At 33.9% G+C, this 16848-nt stretch overlaps 4 protein-coding genes across 4 annotated transcripts in view; all 4 read left to right on the forward strand.

Annotated features, from left to right (window-relative positions):
- LOC135129603 (uncharacterized) overlaps window positions 1-16848 on the forward strand; it is a 35243-nt gene that overhangs the window by 12073 nt on the left and 6322 nt on the right. The window lies entirely within an intron of this gene.
- On the forward strand, window positions 5256-10211 carry LOC135129600 (uncharacterized). The gene is made up of 3 exons (XM_064056795.1): window positions 5256-5435; window positions 8216-8491; window positions 8539-10211. Exons 1-3 carry the CDS (start codon window positions 5412-5414, stop codon window positions 10171-10173), a joined length of 1935 nt encoding a protein of 644 aa, XP_063912865.1. The 5' UTR covers window positions 5256-5411; the 3' UTR covers window positions 10174-10211.
- Window positions 10233-11889, forward strand: LOC135129394 (kynurenine aminotransferase-like; the record flags this gene model as incomplete). The annotated part of the gene is made up of 5 exons (XM_064056542.1): window positions 10233-10562; window positions 10609-10845; window positions 10896-11145; window positions 11191-11357; window positions 11401-11889. Coding segments are annotated over 5 exons (1095 nt in total), but the record flags the coding sequence as incomplete, so codon positions are not given.
- Window positions 12693-13159, forward strand: LOC135129601 (kynurenine aminotransferase-like). The gene is made up of 2 exons (XM_064056796.1): window positions 12693-12960; window positions 13009-13159. Exons 1-2 carry the CDS (start codon window positions 12712-12714, stop codon window positions 13060-13062), a joined length of 303 nt encoding a protein of 100 aa, XP_063912866.1. The 5' UTR covers window positions 12693-12711; the 3' UTR covers window positions 13063-13159.

Here is a 16848-nt window from a genome sequence, read left to right on the forward strand (position 1 = left end):
TTTTCTAACGCTATTTTGCAAGAGACAGTATTATGTTCCGAAGGCATCAAATCTAGCACTTCACTTTCGATAACCGGCAGATCGCTGCTAACAAAGATTAAGTCAAGTAAAGTTTCAGAGTCCGGAGTTACTCTAGTAGGATCATTAATAAGTTGCTGACAGTTGTGACTGGACATAATATGTGTCAGAAAGTCCCGACCTGGGGAATGAGTTAAGAAGTCACAGTTAAAATCTCCAACAAATACAAAATTTGAACAATTTTCTAACACAAGGAAACTAAAAATATCCTCAAGAATAGAAAAGGAACTATACGCAATATCAGGCGGTTTATAAAATACACCAAGAGTTATGGTAGTACTTTTCATTGATAGCTTGACTATTAGGTATTCTAAGCCTAATGAATCATCTACAGGAACGTCAACTTTACGATATTTCAAGTGTGATGGGATATAAATAGCAACTCCACCACCTCTGGTTTCCCTATCTTCTCGTACCAAGGTGAAGTTATTGATGTGTAGTAATTTATCGTCAATGAGAGGATTTAGCCAAGTTTCCGTCAAGGCCACTACCTCAAAAGCATTTGAAGAAACAAAATCACGAATATCAGGAACTTTATTTACAGCCGATCGGATGTTGGCGTGCACAATTGTTATATATCCACAAGGTGGACTAGAAGTAGAAGTATGCCGATTAGATGAACCATTTGTTTCTGATGTGTGAGAAGCATTAGATGACACAGGCAAGTCAAGAATTTGATATGGAATAAGACAAGTTTTTATGTTTGGGTCAAGATGAATTACACTGGTTTCCGTGCTTGAGGCTGATCGGAAAAATTTGTATCTTTTCTTCTTGAAGAGAAGTACCTGTTGACATATGTATTTGCTGGCCAGAAATCTGGATTCAGCAAAGTAGATTGGAAAGTACTAGGAGCTTTAATAGTAAAGGCGCTGCTAGTATTTTTTTTATTAAGTTCCGGTGGTTTATCTACCTCAAAATCCGCCGTATTATCCAGTTCTTTTAATACCTCCAAAATGTCCTCTTTAGTTTGAAGTGGACTAAGATTAGACACATAAATCCGACAGTATTTTATAAGAGGATTTAACTTAGATCTAGCACCAGTTAAAACGGAATGATTTTTTGAGAAGCAGCGTTCACGATTTTTTCCTTTCTTATTATAAAAATTTGGATTTTTATTAGCTCCGGTGGGTTGTGAGCTGGAAGTGTTATCATTTTTATCGTTTTTAGCATCATTTTTAGTATGAGGATCATTTTTAGTATGAGGAAAAACAGAATCAACTGAACTCAAATTTTGCCTTCCTGGGTTCTTCAACAGAATATTGGGTGAAACTATATCTGTATTTGTACTTAATTTTTTCTTCTTATTGCGACGCGATTCAACTTGAGTCCACTCGAGATCATTATTTCCCGGAATGTTGTCTAGAAGATTAGGTTTAGATTGGTAAAATAGGTTGTGATTAACTTCGCTATCGATATCATAGGTAGGAAGGGTAGTAGAAGTATTTTCTGCATATACTTTAGCAGGTGAGAAAGTTGCGTTATGTGTATTTAGACACTGATTGTTACTAGTACCGGATGAAAGTAAAAGATGGACAAGCTGTGTATTACTTTCTTTCAATATGTTTACTTCATTTCTGAGGATCCTAATTTCATCACTTAAGGGATTAATAGCTGACAGTAATAAGCTTTTTAGGTCCTTATCCAAGGTAGGGACATGTAAATCCGCATGATCTGAGTCCTTGACAAAAGGCTCTTTCAGATCAGTGTGGAAATTACTTTTATCATTACAACAAATCACCGAAGACTTGTCCAGAATTTGAATATTTTTTAAAAGTTTTACGCAGCTGGGATGATTAAGAGAATTGCATTTAATGCAGACCATACCACCAGCAGGAAGAGCTTTACATTTTTTGCAGGGTAAATAATTAGTCGAAGTACTTGTAAGGGTCAAAGTATTCGAGGCCCCGTCAGGATCACCAGGAGCCATTGTATTTAGACAAATAAGTGAAAGTTACAGAGATAAGTGAGTGCAGATAAAACAAAAAAAACAACAATATACCGACTTTATCGCCGCACTTTTTGTACCTCCGATAAGTTCCGATTGTACAGAAGGTTGTTTTATAGACTGTAACCTATAAAGGCAGCTACTCAAATTACTGCCTCCCCGTAATTTAGGGGGGTTGGCGGAAAGTAAGTCGACAAAAAACTTAACAATCTGTGTAAGCAAAACAATAAATAGTTACCTTGTTTAGGCAAATAGTGGGTAAAAATCCGCAGCGAGAACACACCACCTCACGCGTCACTCACTCCCACTCAGATTTTAAATTAAAAACAGATAAATCCAAAACCAAAAATTGTATACTATTTTTTTTTCTTCTACGTAGAAAACATCTCTTCCTCCTATTTGTTATGTCCACGAGTCCCGAAATACAAAAAAATGGTATAAAGTAAAAGTGGGCGAGAATAAAATTATGAACAAAAATTTTATGAATCGAAAAATTGAAAAACCGAAAAATCGAAATCCGAAAAGTAGAAAAATCGAAAGATCGAACATTGGAAACATTAAAAAATTTAAATATGTAAAAATCTAAACAATGAAAAATTCCGAAAATTGAAATATTGAAAAATTGAGAAATCGAAACTTTGAAAAATCGAAAAATAAAAAATCCCAAAGTCAAAAAATGTTTAAAATTGAAAAACCGAAATAAAATCAAAAACGCTCAAATCAATAAACTGAAAAAAAATTGAAAAAGTTGAAAAATGGAAGTAACAAAGAACTGAAAAATTGAAAAATCGAGAAATTGAAAAATATAGAACTTAAAAAATTGAAAAAATAATACTGAAAAACTAAAAAGTCGAGAAATCGAAATATCGAACTAGCTAAAAGTGAAATTTAACAATAAGAGAATTGAAAAATCGAGGAATTGAACAATCGAAAAATCGAAAGAAACATTGAAATCTCCAGAAATCGAAAAATTGAAACATTGAGGTGTTGGTAAATCGAGAAACCGAAAAATTAAAAAAATTGAAGGATGGAAAATTTGAAAAACCGAAAAATCGAAATCCGAATAATTGAGAAAACTAAAGTTTAAAAAACCAAAAAATTAAAAAATCGAAAAATCGAAAAGCGTAAAATTCGAAAAATCGAAAAAGCAAGAAATCAAAAATATATACCTAAATTTTAAAAATTCTGAAAGTTGATAAATTGAAACATCGAGAAGTTTAATAATCGAATCGTCAAAAAATTATTAATATTGGGAAACCGAGAAGTCAAGAAATCGAATCAAAAAATCGTCAAATCGAAAAATTAAAATGTCCAAAACTAAAATTTAAAAAATCAAAAATTGGAAAGCCAAACAGTCATAAAAAGTTGTAAAATCGAAACATCGAGAAACAAAACACCAAAAATTTTCGAGAAATCCAAAAACGAGAGAAATCGAAATAGCTAAAAAACGATTAATCGAAAATTCGAAAAATTGAAAAATCGAGTAATTGAACAAACCAAAAAATCGAAACGTCGAAATTTCGAGAAATTGAAAAATCGAAAAATTGAACAAAAATATTACGAATCAAAAAACAGTTTAAAAAATCCAAAGAATCGGAAAATTAAAATATCGAAAATCCAAAAACTGAAAAATTCCTAAAACTGAAATTTGAAAAGTCGAGAAAAGGAAAACTTGGAAAATTAAAAAATGGAAAAATCGAAAAGTCGTAAAACTTATTATAACTGAAAAATCTAGAATTCAAGAAATCGAATCAAAAAATCGTAAAATCGAAATATTAAAAAAAAGAAAACTTTAAAATTTGAATAATTCAATTATTTAATAGACTGAAAAATAAATAAGTTCGAAAAATTGAAAAATACAAATCCAGAAGAACTGAAAACTTGAAAAATCGAAAAATCGAAAATTAAACATCCTAAGAAACGAAATCTAAAAATTGAAGAATCGAAAAACTGAAAAATCTAGAATTCGAAACACCAAAAAACTGAAAAATTTTAAAAATCCAAATATCAAAAAGTCGAAAAATTGAGGAATTATGTAATGAAAAATTTCAAAACTGAAATACCGAAAAATTAAACATTCGAAGGAAAATCAAAGAATCGTACAATTGAGAAATCCCAAAACTGCAACATCGAAAAGTCGAAAAATTGAAAAATCAAAATACTAAAAATTGAAAGATAGGAAGATTGAGAAATCGAAAAATGAAACATTCGATAAACCTAAAGTTTGAAGAATCGAGGGACTAAATAATCGAAAAATTGATAATTGAGAAATTGAAAAACCGAAAATCCAGAAATCAAAAAATTGAAAAATAAAAAACTGAAAACGTAAGGATTCATAAATCACAAATAGACATACATAATTTTACAAAATTGAAATAATATTTACTATTGAAATGACGTCATTCCATTATTGGTAGGGATGAACAAATCTCGGTTAGCGTTTTTCATCTACATGATGTATCTAACATACATTTGACAACAATCTCTCCGGTAGTTTCGGAGATTACCAGCAAATAAAAATCCGGCAGATGACAGAGAGATAGACGGATACGGGAACTGTTTTTTCGTACACTAGGGGTCATGAAACGTCGAGAATACATGCAAGTAAACAGTTGCCCGATGGACTGTATTACAGTATGTCCTTCTTTAGCTTGTCTCAGGTAGAAACTCAACACGGATTCATAAACTAAACGTGCAGGAGCTTGTTATTTTATAAACTAGGTACTGAAGAATGTTGTAAGGATATCAATAATCGTTTGGCGAGTCCCCGCATCGTGACAACACGGATTTTCTCAAAATCTCAACAGTAAACAACTTCAAATATTTAAAAAAAATTGTAATAAGTAACACAAATGATAAAAAAAAAACAAGAAAACAGATTATCAATAACTGATAACAAAGCGGTTGGATTGTGACACACCATGAATCGGCTAATAAAAATCCAGATAGGCTAAAACGGGAGACCTGTTTTTTTGTAACCTAGGGGTCACGAAACATCGAGAATACATGGAAGTACCCAGTCGTCCTTAGCTTGTTTAAATGAAAATTCAACACGGATTCATAGATTAAACGTGCAGGAGCTTGTTATTTTATTAAATAGTTACTAAAGAATATTGTAGAGATATCAACAATCGTTTGGCGAGTCCACTCATCGTGATGAAACAGTAAACAACTTGAAATATTTCAATAAACTTGTAAGAAATAAGCAAATGATAAAAAAATCCAAAAACAAGATTATCAACAACTGATAATTAAGCGGTTCTCGTGTGAATCGCTTAATTGATGTGGGATTTCTACGAAGCTGAGGCAGAAGGACTGTAGGCATACATTGTGATAAAAATAATATATTTTCCTAGTGAAAAAGGTGTGGTGCAATTTGGAGGTTATCATGGGTGATGAAGACTCTTGTGAAGTAAGGACCTCTACAAATATAATTTTTTGCTTGGTCATTTTTAGTAAGCAATTTGTGTGAAAAAATGATTTACACATTGGTTTAGTTAAACAAATACCAACATGAAGCCTGACGTCGTTGAGTCTCTTTTTATTGCGGTTGGGACGGTGCTATTAACTATTCACTGTCAGTTCGATTTAAATATTTATAGAGATTTTCTTTTCTAGCTTCAAGTACTTGTAGATAATAGTGGTGGAAACACTTCACAAACCGGAGCACGAATACACTCAAGTTCCAAAAAAATTGACTTCGTCACTTTTAGGAACCAAGTCATCCAAAACAACATCCAAGAGCATTTTTTGAAACCTTCTGTCCTGAATAATTTTGAGGACAGTGTTTTAAAACCCATTTTGTTGCTGGCTTGTGAAGAAAAAGATGAATTTAAAAGAGTGAACCATGAGACCGTCAAACTCCTCCTGGAAAAAGGTGCTAAAGCTGACTACGTTGACACAACATGGTACGGATGGGAGGCTTTACATTACGCAGCATATGCCTCAAACCCTGATAAATTACAAGCACTATGTGATAAACTAGGTGAAGATAGAATTAACACTTTGACCATGTTATCAGAAAATGCTCTTCACGTTTTGCTTGAGCATGGAACCTTAAGTCAAAGTTTTCACCTGTCGTGCCAGAATGGAACGGACACAAAGATGGCGAAAATCATCAACAAAGAAGAAGAAAACGTGACTAAAAGTGCTCAAACTTTGATTGACGCTAAGATTGATATCAACCATACGAACTTCTGGAACCAAACTCCTATTTTGATAGCTATCAAACGTAGATATTTTGGCGTGGTGAAGTTGTTACTGGAGAAAAGTAAAATAGATTTGGATTCTTGTAAAGACGCGGTTTCTGGAAAGACGGCCCGAGAACTATTGGAAGGGAAAGAAGGGTTCGGGAAACTACCAAAAGGTTTGGGTTCAAGATCAACCAAAGAGATTCTTTTTTCGTTCTTAAAATCCGGCCATGAAGATAACTTCTTGGAATACAATGGTGGAAAAATTAATAACATTAATGGCTACTGGGATGGTGACGACGAACACAACTCTAATTGTACTTTGTTACAATACTGTTTTCGCGGAGGTTTGATCTTCTGGTATAAAGATAAAGCGAACAATGATTGTGACTAGAATAGTCAAGATATCACGTCTAATCGTCTAGTGAACGTTTTTTGTGAAAGTGGAATGGGAAAATCCATCCAACATTTGATCAATAATGGAGCTGATCCCTATTTCACTTTACGAAAGTTTGAACAAGATCATTCCATCCTGGAAGCAGCTATCATCAAAGGGTACTACCCTATGGTAGCACTCATTTTAAGCAAACCCGACGCTGAACCACCACCATACGACAAAATCTGTACCTCTTTAGTTGAACTACTTAAAAATCACTCTCGCAGCATCGATTTGAACAACACTCTTGCAGTAGTTTTGAACTGGTTGCTCGACCAATTTCACACCCTCAGAGCAAACGAAGAAAAACTCAAAACCAGCGATCCAGACGCAGTACTAGACGAAAGTTTCCAAAACTCGTATGAAAAAATAGAAGCTCAAATGCGACTTGCTTAAGTTAGGTGCAAAAATCATCAGTCGAGAAAACCAACTTTTGTTGCTAAAATTCCCGAATTCGTTGTGTTGGACTACTGTAGATGATGGCAACAAGAATAACACGTCTTGGTGGTGTTATATAAACTCCACAATCACCCACTGGAAGATCTGCTTCTGTTTATCGTTTTAGCAATTATGATGTATTTTTTTGACACCAAGTGGAATGACGTTTTTCGAGTTTTGTCAGTTTTGAGCTCAAACGTGGTCCTTTTTTTCCTACTAGAGAACGTTCCAGCTTGCTCCAAATATGTTATTATACTCCGAAAGATGTTTTTCTATCTTAGATACATATTTTTCTATTTTATCCAATTCCTGGGTTTTGCCATCTGTTTCTATATACTTTTTGCCAAAAAGAACCAAGTGTGGACAACCGAGATACCAAACAAGATTTTCGATACGGTTGTTTTGTTCACTGGAAACTTGGACTATATGCAGACCCCTTGGAAGCACGAAAACAACAATGGTAACAATAGTACAGACCAATCTCTCTACCACGACTTCCCCCACAAGGAATCTTTTTCAAAATTTATCTTCATTCTATTCGTACTCTTCCTAGCTATCATTTTCCAAAATTTGCTTCTTGGTTTGCTAGTTGTCGACATGGGCAATCTTCACAAGGACTCCGCTTTGTCAGAGCAAGCCAAAAGGGCCGCTTTCGTAGTCCGGATGAACATTTTCTTCAAAAGTAATAGCTTCATGAAGATTTTGGCAAAGGTGTACCAGTACTCGGATTTGAAACCCGAGTCAAAAATAACTGTGGACGGTAACGACAGGAAAGTACTGACCAAAGAAGAAAAGCAAAATTTGGATTTCATGTTGACAAAAAAGACGAAAAGTCCCAATATTTTGAAGAAGCTGCTCGACTACGTGAAGATGAAAACAAACGAGCAAAGCGGGGAATACTGGCGGAATGAGAGGAAAAAACAAGTTTTTGACAAGGCGGTGATAGAAGAAATCGTCAAAAATTTCTATAGAATCCAAGAAATGAAAGTGTGAAAAGTTGTTGAATTTTGAAGCCTTACCTATAATTATGTTTTTGTAACAAAGTGCCAATAATTTGTAATTATTTTGTATGAAATATATTTTTATCGTAGCGTAATGTTAAACTCTCTAAGACATTTTTTACCATAGGAGGACGAAACCAAGAATGATAAAACCAAGAATGACGAAACCGAGAATGACGAAACCAAGAATGATAAAACCAAGTGCAAAGTCTGCGGCGAAATCGTTCTTAGCAAAAACTTGAAAGACCACAGAACAACTTTCAAACACATAGAAGCTCAGAAGCAGAAGTACGGAGAAACCGAATGCAACATATGCAAGGAAAAGTTTCCCAATGGGTACTGGAAGCAGCACAAGAACACCAAAACACACATCTTAGCTGAACAACAAAAAGAAATCAGCAAGGTTAGAAAAAAAATCTTCTAACTTATTTTTAACACATGTTGTTTTAGACCGTTAAAACCATGAAAGAGGGCGAAACCGAGGTGTACACTCTTCGTCCAGGCTCTAACGAAAACCGACACTACATCAACACTTTGACCACATTTCTGGCAGTCCGATTCGCTTTGAGCACCAATCAAGATTTCAAAGTCTCGGTTAACAACGACAAGTGGAACGATTTTGGAGATATCGTCTTCGAGTTTGACCACCCTGAAAAAACAATCGAAGCAATTCGCTGCAAGAAAATCGAAACTAAGAATAAGTACACCCCGGTTGCGCTCACCGCGGAGTCGGGGAAACTCAGCCTTAAAGAACAGTGCGAAATTTTGAAAAAACTAAACCGCAAAGACGATTTCGTCAAGACGAATTTTAAATTATACACAGTTTCAAGTGTCAAGGTTGACAAAAATCCAGAAGTGGTTTACGACGAGAGTGATGTCCAGAAGTGGCAATCCGATGATAAAGAATCGTGGAAAGGGGTGAAAGTTGAAATCAAGCAGTCCAAATCCAAGAAGAAGGATTTGTTCAACACGACGGATGATGCTGATGATGTTTGTACCTTCCAGATGGTGAACCATGGGGATGATAGTATTAATGAAGACTTGTCGAAGTTCCAGATGTACATCAAACAGAAAAGAAAACCGGAAATGATGTCCTTCATTGACACAATCATCAAGGATAACTTCTATATCGACTTTGACGTTTCGGATGAATTGTTCAAGTACGTTAGAAACAAATTTAAGACCGAGAAGGTTCTTAAAAAGGGAGAACGTTGTTTGAAAGTGACCAGGGAAAACGTGTTGGTAAAAATCGCAGAAATCTTGCTGAGTCCATTTCTGGTTGTTCCGCATGACCTAATCGAAGAGAAAGATTTAGATCTGTGGAACGACTCAATCAAAGAATTTGATATCACGGTCCTTAAAGACGAGGAAGATATCGTTACAAAAATCTACAAAGGTATTAATCATGTTCTCAAACAAGAAATTAACTACTCTTTGAGTATCTTCCGTGAAGTCCAAATCGACACCGAAAATATAACCAACGAAAAACTAAAAAAGAAACTTTTTGGGTATGACGGTTCTCTCAAATTCTTGTATCTAGCTTTGTGGAAATCAGGTCTAACACCCTTGATTTTGAGAGCCCAAGACCACAAACAACTCCATCTCATCTGCGACGTTGTAACTTTTCTCAAACAAGAAAACTTTCTTTTGAAGTTTGTGATAACCACTGACCTCAAACTAGATCACCGGTACTTCTCAGAAAAACTAAAAGTATTTTTGAGCATGTCTGATCTCAAACTTCTTGAAAACGTGGTTTTGGAGAAGATTCTTTCAAAAAAGATAAAAGTGTTGAAGTTAGACTGTCAAGTAAGTTTGAAAGAAATCGACAAATTGAATTGTGATTTTTTGAAGAAGTTGAGTCCTCATGCTTTTTTGAACATACTTTTCGATGATTATTCTTTTGTGAATGTTCAGGTACCGATGACAAACGAGATTGACGACAATACTATAGTTCTTGGTGATGATGTTATCAGACAGGTGGCACAGGACCTGAATGAAAGAGAGGGAAGCACTGAGAACGAACTGAATTATCTGATTACCGTAGATGAAGAACCGACTTACATTCACGTGCCACCACAACTTTAATCACACTAAGTAATAATAAATGATTCCTGTTTGTGTTATCAGTGTTTAAATTTTTATGACTTATCCCCTCTCGACTTATCACTGTTTGTCCAATTAGCTCTATTCTTGTTACAATAGAGCCGCTGCAGTGTCCACAATTGACGAAAAGTTCAAGTTGCCCTCTAGACTCACCCCCACGCAGAAAAATATTTGGTAAAATTTACACCTTTTTGGTTTCTTGGGGTTTTCTTTTTTCCAGGATAGAATATGTCCAGCTAGCTGAGGACTACAAGCCCTTGAATTTAGGGCTAGGGTTCCCAGACTACCCTCCTCCGAACTACGTCACCCAAACTTTAGCCCAAATTGCTAAATGTGGTGATTGTCTTCTCCATCAGTACACTCGGGATTATGTAAGGATATAGTTGAAACTAAAAGAGAGTCAATGATGACTTGTAGGGTCACCCTCGACTTGTGTCCGCCCTTTCCCAACTCTACTCCAGACTACTAAAACGCCCAATTAACCCTCAAACCGAAATTTTAACCACCGTTGGAGCCTTCGAAGCTTTCTTTTCGACCATAATTGGCCACGTAGACCAAGAGGATGAAGTCATCATCATTGAACCCTTCTTCGAGTGTTACGAGCCGATGGTCAAAATGGCTGGAGGCGTCCCCAAATTTAACCCTCTGCGACTAGTAATGCAACACCCCACTTAGTTAAAAAATAAACTCACTTGGAGTTGTAGAAAGATCTTCCACCCAATCAAGTACCTACCTCTGGTGACTGGAACCTCGACAAAGACGAACTCGAGGGTCTCTTCACCCCCAAAACCAAGCTACTTGTGCTAAATAACCCCCACAACCCCCTCGGCAAAGTGTTCAAACTTGAAGAACTCCAACACATCGCGGATTTGTGCAAAAAGTGGAATGTGTTATGTATTTCTGACGAAGTCTACGAATGGATTGTCTACAAACCCAACAAACATATTCGAATCGGTAGGTAAATTACGCTGGTGTTACCATGATGACTATTCATTTTAGCTACTCTTCCTGGAATGTGGGACAGGACTATCACTATTGGTTCGGCTGGGAAAACCTTCAGTGTCACTGGGTGGAAGCTAGGATGGGCCTATGGCCCCTCTAACTTGCTCTACAATTTGCAAATGGTCCACCAGAACTTTGTCTACACTGGAAACACACCCATCCAGGTTTGCTCTCACGTTTCCAGAAACACACTCACTGGTTCTGAAGGAAGTTGTAGCTATTGGGTTGGAAAATGAGCTCGAATGTCTAGATCGGGATGATTGTTATTTTAATTCTATTTCGTCGGAGCTGGTGGTTAAGAGGGACTTTATGGTGTGACGGGCTTGGGAGATTTTCAAAATTAACTTTTGTTAATTTATTATATATAAAACTGTAAAACTCTTGTCGCGGACCTTGTGCCCGACATATAGTGAAAATATTATTTATTTGTTCGTAGGCTGGTTCGTGATGATGGTAACACATTCTAGTGACTGGACAAAGGGACTACTTCAAGTATATGCATTTTGCTTAAATGAATAATTATATTTAATTTAGAAATGAGTATGTACAAAAGAGATTTAGTCATATGAGAATAATTTGGTATAACAATAAATTGTAGTGTAGTTTAATATGCAAATATAATTATCAGAAAATGAACTTCAGTATTAAAACATTTTTAAATAAATTCAAGAAAACTTTATAACTTTGAAACTAAATCTTTGAAAGCATAATAAAACAAACATTTAAAAAAAATCTAAAACAAAAATATAACAAAACTTAAAATTGGTACCATAACTCAAGATTTGGTAACAACTCAAACATTTGTAACAACTCAAAAATTTGGTAAGGAACATTATAGTAGTTGCGTGGTCAGCGTTCATCAAACAATATAACTGTTTAACTAATAATTTCAATGCAAATTAATCTTTAAAAATAGATCTAAATCTCAAAACGTTATCCAATCGAGAATACAAAGGGCGATTTATCATCAAAATTAAATTCAACTTTAAAAATATTAATAAAAACAAAACTTTGAACTTTTTATGAAATCGTGCACATTTTTGGAGATTTTAACACTTACCCCCTTGTGTCACAACACAAACACACACTAACAGGCAACTGGCTAGAGGACTCTGGTCTTTTTTGGATCTTTCGATCTTTTATAAGTAAAGACCCCTCCAAAGGAGTTGTTTTCGCAAAATTGTTTACAAGTTACCAGTTTATTTGGGGAGTCGTAAAAGTATTTGTGTTTCCACCAAATTTAGGCTTAATTAACTGTAATATGAAGATTTTTAGTGGCAAAATGTGCTTTTTGTTAAAATTAACAAATTTAAACCATGAAATTATAAAACCGGACAAAGACATCGTGTCCAGCTAAACGGCGCCAATATTTAACTGTGAAATTATAAACCTTGATTAGAATGGTGTGAAATCATAAAATCCAAGTTTCACAAGGACAACCTTGATTTTTACGACAATGACGATTGTTCTGATTCATACCAACATCTCCAAAAATAAGTAAATTTATCGCCCGTTACAATGGTTAAGGTTTTGAGTGAGGTTGGAATGAAGCCCACGGTTCCAGAAGGTGGTTATTTTATGGTGGCGGACTGGACACCACTGGAGTCCCAGATTGATCTGAGTTCGGAGAAGGATAAATGGAAGGACTATCGTTTTACCAAGTGGATGACCAAGAATCTGGGTTTGCAGGGGATACCACCGTCTGCGTTTTACACCGAGAGGGATAAGAGTTTAGCTGAAAATTTTGTGCGATATTGCTTCTTCAAGGTAGTAAAGAAATAAACACAATTTTGTGTTAAATAATAATTGTTATAGAAACACGAAAATTTGGAAGAGGCTGCCAGAATTTTGAAGAAGTGGAAGTCGTAATATGTATTCAAGGAAAAGTTTTTGCTGGAACTTTTATCTACTATTAAATAATTGATGATTATTATTATTAATAATAAAAAAATTATCGCATCGACAACCCACTATACAAATGTAATAGACATTTCTAGTAGCGCCCTTCAGTGGCCAGTTCGAAAACTATACATTTTTTTTAATAATGGTTTGTGCTGTGATTTGCTAGTTCATTTTAGTGATTACAGAAACCAATGACTACATCGCGGTAACAAAATTTGATAATGATGTCATCAATTAAGCCATTATCTATTTAAAATTTATCATGTCCGCAACCCACTATACAGAAGATGTAGCCTTCCAAGTCGCGCCCTCCGTTATCCAGTTCTAAAACTACGTATTCTGTACCGAAGAGATCAAGGGGTTCTTGTTTTGAGCATTTTAGCATTATTGATGTTAATTAATTCATTTCTGAGACAAAAACCTGAAATAGTTGCTAATTTGAGCAACACATAAATGAACCTCATAGTAAATAAGGTGGATCCACACAACAACAAGCCTCGTTCACACCAAACCAACAATAACCTTAAAACTTTTTGCAGGTATCACTGGTACTGAACGCCCCCCAGCCACGTTAAAGAAATGACAGAAGTTGTAGTTCCAGGAGTGATCAACATGGCACGTACAAAAAAGCAGCCAAAAGTATGAACAAAACGCTACCATTTTTCATACAACTAATTTGTTAAAGCGTTTTGGATGAGAAAGTATCATGTTATGGGTGTCGCGACTCAAAGGTGAGCCTGTTCTGAGCATCGTTCTATTGCGAATGTGTGTGGTGTATGAAATATGTTACGAAAACGAAGCAGCGAATAATGAATTTGTTGTAACGGTGTATTTTTTTAAATTTGAGGAAAAACAAGCTAAATTTATATAATTGTATTTATCAGTTAGGTGTGACATTTTTGAAATACTTATCACAAATCTTAATATTTACCTGTCGCTAGTAAATATGTAAGTGAAATATCAATAAAACTTCAATTTTAAAACGAGAGTTTACGTAACAAACATTTACTTATGATTTAAGAGCCGATTTTGAAAGTATAACAAGTCTAGAAATTTGTTCCTACCAACAAACCAAGATAGCTTCGCTGAGATTCTTTCATAATCACATCTGAAGGACTAAACTGTAAAAAAAAGTTCTTTTGTTACAGTTTAGTTTAGAATGCGAGCGCAGCGAGCACATGCAGGCGTTACTAAAAAGAAGCTAAATTATTCAAAAAAAAATTTGACGTATATACTAACATTCCAAGGCAACGTGGTCCGTACAAGTACAGACAATATGAAATACATATAAAGAAAGTAATAAAAAACAGATAAATCCAAAACCAAAAATTTTATGAATCGAAAAATTGAAAAACCGAAAAATCGAAATCCGAAAAGTAGAAAAATCGAAAGATCGAACAATGGAAACGTTAAAAAATTTAAATATGTAAAAATCCAGGCACTGAAAAATTCCGAAAATTGAAGTGTTGAAAAATTGAGAAATCGAAACTTTGAAAAATCGAAAAATATAAAAATCACAAAGCCAAAAAATTTTTAAAATCGGAAAGCCGAGAACCCAAAAAATCGAATCAAAAAGCCCTGAAATCGAGAAGTTAAAAAATCGAAAAATTGGAGAATCAATAAACTGAAAAAAAAAACGAAAAGTTGAAAAATGGAAGTAACAAAGAACTGAAAAATTGAAAAATCAAGAAATTGAATAATCGGAAAACCGACATATCGAAAAAACCAAAATTTAAAAAGTCGAGACGTCAAAAAAAATGGAAAATTGAGAAATCAAAATAACTAAAAGTGAAATTTAACAATGAGAGATTTGAAAAATCGAAAAACCGAGACATCGAAAAATCCAAAATTTAAAAAATCGAAAAATTGAAAAATCGAAGTAGCTCAAAATCGATAAACTGAAAATTCGAAAAATTGAAAAATCGAGGAATTGAACAATCGAAAAATCGAAAGAAACATCGAAATCTCCAGAAATCGAAAAATTGAAACATTGGAGTGTTGGGAAATCGAGAAACCGAGAAATTAAAAAATTTTAAGAATCGAAAGATTGAAAAACCGAAAAATCGAAATTCGAATAATTGAGGAAACTAAAGTTTAAAAAACCAAAAATTTAAAATCGTAAAGCCTAAAATTCGAAAAATCGTAAAACTAAGAAATCAACAAAATCCAAATTTTAAAAATTCCGAAAGTTGAAAAATTGGGAAAAGGAAAACTTGTAACATCGAAAAATCTTAAAATCGAAACGTCAAAAAATTATTAAAATTGAGAAACCGAATCAAAAAAACGTCAAATCGAAAAATTAAAAAATCCAAAACTAAAATTTAAAAAATCAAAAAATTGGAAAGCCAAACAGTCGTAAAATTAAAAAAACACAAAAATTCGAACCATCGAAAAGTTGTAAAATTCGAAACCACGAGAAATTCAAAAGACGAGAAGTCAAACACTTGATTAATCGAAAATTCGAAAAATTGAAAAATTGAGAAATTGAACAAACCAAAAAAATCGAAACGTCGAAATTTCAAGAAAAAACAAAAATTTTACGAATCAAAAAACTGAAATACCGAAGAATCAAAAGTCAAAGAATTGAATTTGAAAAACCTAGAAACTGAAAAATCCACAATTTAAAAAATCGAAAGACTGAAAAATAGGAAAATTAGAATATCGAAAATCCAGAAACTGAAAAATTTCTAAAACTGAAATTTGAAAAATCGAAAAGTCAAAAAATTATTATACCTGAAAAACCGAGAATTCAAGAAAACAAATCAAAAAATCGTAAAATCGAAATATTAAAAAATCGAAAACTTTAAAATTTGAATAATTCAATATAATTTAATAGACTGAAAAATAATTAAGTTCGAAAAATTGAAAAATAGAAATACAGAAGAACTAAAAAATTGAGAATTCGTGACATCACAATAACCGAGAAATTGAAAAGCTAAAAATTCAAAAATCAAAAGATTTAAAATGAAAAAATGAATAAATCGAAAATTCGAAGACTGCAAGATCGAAAAATTGAAAGATTGAGAATTCGAAACACCAAAAAACTGAAAAATTTTAGAATTCCAAACATTGAAAAATAGATTTGTCCAAGAATTAAAGAATCGAGAATTCGAAAAGTCGAAAAATTGAACAACCCAACGAAAATTAGAGAATCGAACAATTGAGAAATCCCAAAACTGCAACATCGAAAAGTAAAAAATTGTAAAAACTAAAAACTGAAAAATCCAAAAATCAAGAAAACGAGAAGTCGGAAAATAAACAAACCAAAAAATTGAAAACTGAAACATTGGAAGATTGAGAAATCGAAAAATGAAAAATTCGATAAATTTAAGGTTCACGGCGAATAAAAAAAATCACTACAATTGAGATAGGGTAGGTGGGCGGGTTGACTTTTCCTTTTTATTTTAATATATGTAGACTTTTTTTCACAACATGAAACCAAAGTGTATGTAAAGAGAACAAAGGCGAAATATAAGCCCCGCCCACCCGCCCTATCTTAATTCTGATGATTTTTTTTATTCGTCTTAAGCTTAATTGCAAAATCCTTATTTTTCTACGACAAATTACCATATGAAATATGTTCTTAAGTAATCGTGTTATACAAAGAAAACTAAATGTATTAATTACAAAAGTAAACCAAAAGAGAAGCTCCACCCATCCGTGTCGATCTCAATCAAGATGAATTTTTCATTCGTTGTCAGACCGAGGGGCGGAGCGTAATTACAAAATCGATATTTCCCTATACAAATTTAC

This window comes from Zophobas morio, unplaced genomic scaffold, assembly GCF_036711695.1.
Source record: "Zophobas morio isolate AGI-343-1 ecotype UQ-CSIRO unplaced genomic scaffold, CSIRO_AGI_Zmor_V1 ptg000016l, whole genome shotgun sequence".
NCBI classification, from domain to species: domain Eukaryota; kingdom Metazoa; phylum Arthropoda; class Insecta; order Coleoptera; family Tenebrionidae; genus Zophobas; species Zophobas morio.